At 41.8% G+C, this 8901-nt stretch overlaps 1 protein-coding gene across 1 annotated transcript; it reads right to left on the bottom strand.

Annotated features, from left to right (window-relative positions):
• On the bottom strand, positions 1-8660 carry LOC138144141 (protein FAM163A-like). Its single transcript, XM_069065431.1, has 2 exons — positions 8568-8660; positions 1-439 (listed from the first exon to the last, which is right to left on the bottom strand). Exons 1-2 carry the CDS (start codon positions 8658-8660, stop codon positions 44-46), a joined length of 489 nt encoding a protein of 162 aa, XP_068921532.1. The 3' UTR covers positions 1-43.
• Positions 8661-8901: the final 241 nt, after the last annotated feature.

Below are 8901 nucleotides of genomic sequence, written 5' to 3' on the forward strand. Positions count from 1 at the left end.
CTGTGCTCCAAAGGGGGCAGCAGGGGGTAGTGGGTGGATAAGGTTATACTTCTGTACTAACAGCCCTTGGATTGGTAAAGGCCTCACGTCCAAGGCCTGGTCGGGTCACCGGGAAACTCTGGAGCGATGACATTTTGAGGGGTGGGGGCCCCAACTCCTTGTAGCAAGCGGGAGTGTAGGTGAGCCTCTCTCCACCATTGGGGACCATGTCAGCTGTCCGGATGTAAAAGGGGGAGCTGTAAGGGGCACAGCTGGGGCAGTGGCTCTGAGCACCTCGATGCTGGTCAGAGGGCTCATTGGGGAGTGGTGCCAGGTCACCTTGTCCGTCCCGAACTTGGGAGTTGCAAGAATTGCAGGTGGAAAATCTTGATGGAGCAGAGAGACCATGTCCTTCTTCCTCTTCCTCGTCATCAGAATCATCTTTCTTACAGCAGTAGTACTGACCAGGAGGGAGAAAGGAAGGCTCAGGTTAGTGAGCACAGAGCAGTGTTTGCACACTCAATTCCAAGCATGCTTCCATGTGTGCTTGAGACCCACCCCCAGCATATGTACGTGAGCCACGTAGCCCCACCCAAGGACAACATCAACTCCAAATATATATATATAAACACTTGTGGGAAATGACCTGAGAGGCTCAAAAGGTTGCCTAAATTCTCACAGTCTGTTATGCAACCATAGATTCTACCATTGGTCACTCTTTGGCTTAAAACAATAAGACTTCTGCTGAAAATGCAAAAAATGTCATTTTGTAAAGGCAACATTTCAAGTTATCATCATCAAAACTTTAGCAGGCATTAGTGTCTCAGATCTAGCTAACTATCTTTTACCTTGTGTGGAGAAGGGTCCTGAAGAAGTAAGGGATAGAGGTCAGGTTAGTTTTGATTAGGGGTGGAGGGAAAAGAGGAAATTCAAAATAATCTGGAGCATTGAACATTGTCTGAAGAAGGTAGCCAAGGGCAGTGTGAGACTATTTGGTGGGGAGAGGGAAAGAGGGAGAAGGCAGACTAGGGAGATGGTTGGAAGTACCCTGACAATAAATAGCCTTTTTTGCAGCTTGGTGTTGGCCTAGCACTGACACTCATGTGCACACCCATGGTCATTATAGTAGTTAAGTGACATTATTTGTAGTGCTCAGTTATATCCAGAAGTTCACATTCCAGAAAGTAAGAGGCAACCAGTGCTGGTGTGGTTTCCAGTAAAGAAGACATCATAGAGTTGTCAGGAAGTGATCAATGAGAAAGGGTTGTCTTGGAGAATTCCTAAGCACACAAAGGAAAGCTATGCTGTCCTCACTATGGTCCCATCACTTCATCCTTAGCCTTTTCCTGAACTTTGTCTCACTGATTCCAAAGATAATCCAACTGAACATATTTTCAGCACTGGGGATACTCGAATGGAGTGAACTCATCCATTTCAATATTCCTTACAGTGATGCCATTTGCAATCTACCCATGCCTTTCCATTCTGTGCAGCTAGTCCATATCCTTCCATAACTTCAAAGGGGATCCACCCAAAGTGCTAGATACCTGCTTCTGTTTCTTCTGACATCATGAAGATACCAATGGAGCACATGAGTTGTCCACATGAGGAATGTGGGGTGTGGGAGGAACACCCAGTGTCCTCACTTCTCTCTGGCCACCTCCCTCAAGTGGACAGCTCTTGTGTCCCTCTTACATCCTTACTCTCCCCTTCATCATGTGACTAGCCCATGTTTTCTTCCTACAGTACACTCCCCTAATTCTACTCCTACTCTCTGAAGTTCCTCACTGGCTGTCTGTTTCAGCTGGCTCACTATCATGAGGGTATCTAAGACTTATACAGTATACCCCGTCCTCAGAAAGTTTATGTTGTCTGAGAAGGTGCATGTGCATGTGTGTGTGTGTATGTGTGTCTGGTGTGCATGCATGTGTGCTCATGTGTTGTGTGTGTGAGTGCATGCATACACAGGTGAATTCAATCAATTCCATCAGTTGAATTCAGACATGACAACTGGTTGCCCAATCCCCAAAGCTGCTGTTTGAAAATGAGAGGGAGACAAGATGGCAGAGTACAGGCTGGGATCCAGCTGAACTCTCCCATCATGCCCCTCCAAACAACTCTAAAATCATGCCTCAAAGAAAATTTTGGAGTGGGCAGAGCCAACAAAGTGTCAGAGGGAGACATTTCCCAACCTAAGGCAACTTAGGAGGTCTGTAGGAGATGACTGTAACACGGGAGTGGGTGAAGACCCAAGTACCAGCACTGAGTCCTAGAAGTCACCAGGACAGCAGCATCAGCAGCAGTGACAGCATCTTCAGGAACTCTCAGTCCAGAGATGCTAAGGGGGTTGGACAACTGGTCAGAAAGAGATTACAGGGGATCCTTTGCTGGCATTGGGTGCAGCTGGTGCTGATTGGCAATTCTCTTGCACACAAGTAGTTCTGGGTTGTAGTCCCAGAAAGGAGAGGGATGCTTGTGATCAGTCACAAGGGAGCAGGGGTTCTGGTCACAGTTCCAGAGTCAAGAGGACACTATTGTTTGTGGCTACAGGGGAGAAGGGGCCCTTCTTGGGTAAAGACCTGAGTACACACCAGGAGAGCAGTGACCACTCCTCCCCCCAGGATAATACAACCTTGGAAGAACTAAAAACTTGCAGACCCCAAGAACTAACTCTGAAAACAGCAGCATGAAAAAGCCTGAAGCTTGGCAGAATGCCTCCTCATCCCCAGGTGAGCAGAACCCAACTTTAACATGAAGTTCAAAGTGCAGAAATAGACTGGAAAAATAATCAAACAATAAAAAAGAAAAAAGAATTCGACCATCAAAAGCCACTATGGTGGCAGGAAAGACCAAGAAATAAACTTAATAGATGACATTGGTGTGAAAACAGCTATAAGCAAAGACTTGAAGAAAAATGCTAATTGAACCCAAGGTCAGCAAAAATTGCTGAAAGAGTTAGAGATAAGAGAGGTAGGAGAAAAACTGTGAAAATAAATGAGTGATGCAAGAAAATTATGAAGAGAATTAACAGCTTGGTAAAAGAGGCACAAAAAAACTGAAGAGAATATCACCTTAAAAAACAAGATTGTCCTAATGGTTAAAAAAAAGGCACAAAAATTTACTGAAGAAAAGAACTCCTTTAAAAGAAGAATAGACCCATTGGAAAAAGAGGTACACAATCTCACTGAAGAAAATAATTCCTCAAAAATTAGAACTGGGCAAATGGAAGCTAATGACTTTATGAGACATCAAGAAACAATAAAACAAAGTTAAAATAATGAAAAAATAGAAGAAAATGAGAAATACCTCATTGGGAAAACAACTGACTTGGAAAATAGATCAAGGAGAGATCATTTAAGAATTATGGACTACCTACCTGAAAGCCATTATAAAAAAAAAGAACATAGACATCATATTTCATGAAATTATTATTATTATTTTTTAAGCAATTGGGGTTAAGTAACTTGCTCAAGGTTACACGGCCAGTTATTTCTGGGTGTGGTGCTGAGTGTCTGAGCCCGGGATTTGATCTCCAGGTCATCCCAACATTGGAACCGGTGCTCTTACTTGCTGTGCTACCTGGCCGCCCCTTAATATTTCATGAAATTATAAAGGAAAGCTGCCTTGATATCTTCAATCCAGATGGTAAAATAGAAATCAGAAGAATCAACTTGTCAACTCCTAAAAAAGAGATCCCAAAATGAAAACTCCCAGGAATACTATAGCCAAATTCTAGAGCTCCCAGATCAAGAAGAAAAATTGCAAGCAACCAGAAGGGAACAATTGAAATATTGTGGAGTCACAGTTAGGATCACACAAGATTTTGCACCTTCCATGTCAAAAAGGAGTGGAGAGCTTGGAGTATGATATTCCAGAGGGCAAAGGAGCTAGAATTCCAATCAGGAATCGCCTATACGTATAGGCAAAACTCAGTATAATCCTTTAGGGGAAAAATGTATATTTAATGAAATAGAGAACTTCCAAACATTTCTGATGAAAAGATCAGAGCTGAATAGTAAATTTGACATTCAAACAGATGGCTTAAGAGAAGGATAAAAAAGTAAACATGAAAGAGTAATTATAAGAAACTCAATGGAATTTAACTGTTTACATTCCTATATGGGAAGATGATATATGTAACTCCTACGAACTTTATCGTTATTAGGACAGTTAGAAGTCTGCATAGACAGAGGTCATGAGCATTAATCAAATATGTTGGGATGATCTCCCAAAAGAGAATGTAGGAGTGAGAAAGAGGAATGTACTGGGAGAAGGGGGAAAGGAGAGATAGAATGGGGCAAATATTCTTGTAGCATGCAAGAAAGTGTTTTTATCATAGAGGGGGAAGTGGGGAGTGGGTGGGCAATGCTTGAACCTCACTCTCATCAGAATTGGTTCAAAGAGGGAAGAACATATTGGCTAGGTATAGAAATCTATCTTAGCCAAGATAGGAGGGGAAAGGAAATAAGAGATATGGGTGGGACAATAATAAGGGGAAGGGCAGATTGGGGAAGGCAATGGTCAGAAGCAAGACAGACTTTTGGGAAGGGATAGGGTAAAAGAGAAAGAAGAAGAAACAAGAAAATAGGATGGAGGGAAATGCAGTTAGTGATTATAATTGTGAATGAGAATGGGATGAGGTAACCCAGAGAATGGAAGCAGAAAACAGAATGGATTGGAAAGCAGAATCCAATACTATGTTGTATCCAAGAAAAAAACTTGAGACAGACACGTAGAGAGTTGAAATGAAGATCTGGAGCACAGTCTATTATGTGTTAGCTGAAAAGAGAAGGGCAAGGGTAGCAATCATGATCTCAGACAAAGCAAAAGCAAGAATAAACCTAATTGAAAGAAACTACATTTTGCTAAAAGGTACCATAGACAATGAAGTAATATAAAAAATTTTATAGCAAATTTCTCCAATAAAGGCCTCATTTCTCAAATATATAAGGTACTGAGTCAAATTTATAAAAATAAGGAGACATTTCCCAATTGACAAATGGTCAAGGATGTGAACAGGCACTTTTTTAGAAGGCAAAATTAAAGCTATCTGTAGTTATGTAGGAAAATGCCCTAGATCACTATTAATTAGAGAAAGACAAATTAGAACAATGCTGAGATACTACCTCACAACTATCAGAAAAGACAGATGCTAGGGGGTGGGGAGATGGTGAGAAAATAGGTACATTAATGAACTGTTGGTGGAGTATAGAACTGGTCCAACCATTCTGGAGATCAATCTGGAACTATGTTCAAAGGGCTATAAAACTGTGCATACCCTTTCACCCAGCAATATCATTATTAGGTCTATACTCCAAAGAGATAAAAGAAAAAGGATAAAGATCTACATGTACAAAAATATTTATAGCAGTTCTTTTTGTAGTGGCAAAGAATTGGAAATTGAGGTGACACAACCATTGGGGAATGGTTAAACAAGTTGTGGCACATGACTGTGATGGATACTATTGTGCTATAAAGAAATGATGAGGGGCTAGTTTCAGAAAAACAACATGGCAAGACCTATATGAATTGATGCAAAGTGAAGTGAGAAGAAATGAGAGATCGTTGTACACAGTAACAGCAATGTTGTAATGATGATCAACTGTGAAAGACTTGGCTACTCTGATCAAATCAATGATCCCAGGCAATTCCAAAGGATGGAAAAATGCTATCTACCTCCAGAGGGAGAACTGATGAATTCTGAGTACAAACTGAGGTATAATTTATTTTGCTTTCTTTCTTTTAAAGATATGGCTAAGATGGAAATATGTTTTGCATGATTTCACATGTATAATTGATATATTGTTTGCCTTCTCAGTGGGTGGAGCAGGAGTGGGAGGTGAAGGGGGGGGGAAATGGAACCTGAAACTTAAAAAGAAAAGAATGTTTTAAATAAATAAATAATACTTGAAAATAAAGTTGGAAGGGGAAAAAAAGAAAATTAAAGGAAGGCCTGAGATCATCTCTTTAAGCAGTGAAGGGGCTAAAAAACTCTTTCAAGGAACCAAATCAGAGTTTAGTCAGTGGGGATGGCCTAGAGAATTCCTTGTTTCACCCTCATTGGGTTTCCCTTCATGGTTTTTCATTCTAATGAGCTTACAATGAAAAACCAAATTCACAGGATCATTGAAAGCCATTAAGTTCAACCACCTCGTTTTACTATACCAAGAAGAGCTTCTATAAATATTTGTGTATACAAAGGTCCTTTCCTTCTGCCTTTGATCCTTCCAGATATATGCTTATTAATGTTATTGCTGGCACAAAGGTTCTTAGAGGATAGGGGCTTTGGGGGGGGGCGGTGTAGCTTAGTATTGCTTTTTAGAATGGCTGGACCAATTCATAGTTGTACCAACGGTGCAATAATGTGCTTATTTTCTTTAATTAAATTTTATTTCCCAAAGATCTCCTCCCCCCTCACTCCACTGAGAAAGCATGAAAAACAAAACCCTTGTTACAAATAGGACGAGGCAAGCAAAACAACTTCCTGCTTTCTTTGACTGTGTCCAAAACACATTATGTCTCAATCTTCACTCTGCATGCATCACCTCTATCTGGAAGTGGGTAGCATATTTTATCATAAGCCCTCTGAAATTGTGTTTGGTCATTGTACTGATCAGGGTTCCTAAGTCTTTTGAAGTTGTTCCTTTGTGCAATGTTGTGATTATTGTATAAAGTGTTCTTCTGGCTCTGCTCACTTCACTCTGTTTCGGATCATGAAAGTCTTCTCTGGGTTTTTCTGAATCCAATCCCCTTTGTCATTTCTTACAGCACAATAGTATCTCATCATATTAATATACCATAACTTGTTCAGCTCAGTCATTCCTTAATTGACAGCCACCCCCCTTCAGTTTCCAATTCTTTGCCACCACAAAAAGAGCTTCTATAAGTACCTTTGTACATATGGGTCTTTTTTCTCTTTCTTTGAATTTTTTTTAAGGTAAAGACCTAGTAGTGGTCCTGCTGGGGCAGAGTATGTCCCGTTTTATGGCTTTTGGGGCATAGCTCCAAACTGCTGTTACAATCATGAAGGTGAATGGTGTTCACAGCCCTGCCAACAGTCTATTGATGTATTTATTTTCCCATAGCCCCTCCAGGATGTGTTCTTTTCCATTTTTTGTCAACATTGCCAATTTGTGGCAAACCCCTCTCATGTTGAAGATTCTCAAGCTAAGGTACAGAGAATTTAAGTGACTTGTTTTAGGTTATCTGGGCTGCGATTTGAACCCTGGCCTCCCTAACCTCATTCTCCATGGTGACTCAGAAGGGTCAGTGTGTTAGCTTCCCAGCCCCATTCCTCTCATTTACAAGAGTTCCATAGTTCATATTTCTGTGATGGTGCTTTCCAGCTTACAAAGCACTCTGCTCCATGAAGGAGGTAAAGTATTATTATTCCCATGTTATAGAGGAGGAGTCAGGAGAGATCTCTCAGGAGTCAGTGGTGAATCAGTGGCCCCCATTCACATAGCTCTCAGTACATCAGAGCCAGACTTGGAACACATGTCCTCTGACCATAAGTCCAGCCTCTTTCCCCTGAAGATGGAAGGGAATGGCCTATAATTCATATTGGTGGAGAAAGTAAATTTCTGGATACAGCTTTTAAAGAGTATCTTTGTGTGTGTGTGGGCTGGGGGAAGCTAGGTGGTGCAGTGAGTAGAGCACCAGCCCTGGAGTCAGGAGGACCTGAGTTTAAATCTGGCCTCAGACACTTAACACTTACTAGCCATGTGACCTTGGGCAAGTCACTCAACCACAATTGCCCCTGCCTTCCCCCTCCAAAATGCAAAAAATTTAAATAAAGAGATCTAGAGGTCATGGAAATGGAATGATGCCTTTCCCATCACTCCTGAAGTGCAAAGATCATCTAATCTCATACTCTCCATTGAGCACCCAAGGTACCCCAGGCCCTTGCTAACTCGCTAGGTGGTGCAGTGTATAAAACACTGAGTCTAGTGTCAGGGAGGCACAGTGATTTAGCCTCAGTTTCCTCAACTGTAAAATGGGGATAATAATAACACCTGCCTCCCAGGGTGGTTGTGAGGATCAAACGAGACAGTATTTATAAGGTGTTTAGGCCAAATGCCTGATATAGAGTAGGTAGTCTATAAATCTTATTATTAATATTATTATCCCTATATCAGTGGTTGAAAGACAGTGTGGTAGAGAGGATAGTCTGGGCTTAGATTTATGAAGACCCGGGTTCAAATCCCACCGTGGGCACTTATGGCTATGTGACCCTGGTTACATATCACTTATCAAGAGTGATAAGTCACTTATTTCTCTGGATCTCAGCCACCTCATCTATCAAATAAAGGGGTTGGCCTTGATAGTTTCTAAGTTCCCTTCTGGCTCAAAATCTATGCCCCTAGGTCTCATAAAAAAGCGTTTGGGCGCAGTGTGCCAAGCTCAGTGCACTGATTCCTTATTGCAAAAAATAATACTATGTCATGAGCAAAAAAGAGTTTGAAAACTACATAGCCTTCCACCTCCTAAAACCCCCATCCACAGCGCAGGGCACTCGAGCTGACAACTTCTAAGGCCATGGCATTTGCTGGAATGAGGCCAGTCCGGGGTCCCAGGAAGTTACTGACCTGGAGCCGACAGTAGCACAGGACAGCAATGATGCAGAGTAAGATCACAGTTGCTAGGATTCCTCCAGTGATTACAACTGTTCCCGCTGTCATCCGAACGATTCTCCATCAAACTCTGCAAAACACAAGCACAAAGGCCACAGAGAGGCTGAGTCACTTGGAAATAAGAGGCAGTTGGTACTCTGGAAGCCACTGGGATGGATGTTTAAAGCCTACACTCTACTAGACACAGGAAGGTAAGCCAGGAAAACCTCAAAGTAGAGAAGGCAAAGATAGGGAGGAAAAAACCCCATTTATTAAGCACCTACTGCATGCCAGATGCTTTGCAAATATC

This window comes from Petaurus breviceps, unplaced genomic scaffold (assembly GCF_028583685.1).
Source record: "Petaurus breviceps papuanus isolate PSGF00001 unplaced genomic scaffold, PetGlider_PUasm1.0 90692, whole genome shotgun sequence".
NCBI classification, from domain to species: Eukaryota; Metazoa; Chordata; class Mammalia; order Diprotodontia; family Petauridae; genus Petaurus; species Petaurus breviceps.

Excerpts from the sequence above, each read along its gene's own strand:
- LOC138144141 (XM_069065431.1), bottom strand. The coding sequence starts at position 8,660 with ATGACAGCGGGAACAGTTGTAATCACTGGAGGAATCCTAGCAACTGTG. Across the intron at positions 440-8,567 it reads TGTGCTACTGTCGGCTCCAG|TACTACTGCTGTAAGAAAGA; the intron begins GTCAGTAACTTC and ends CCTCCTGGTCAG.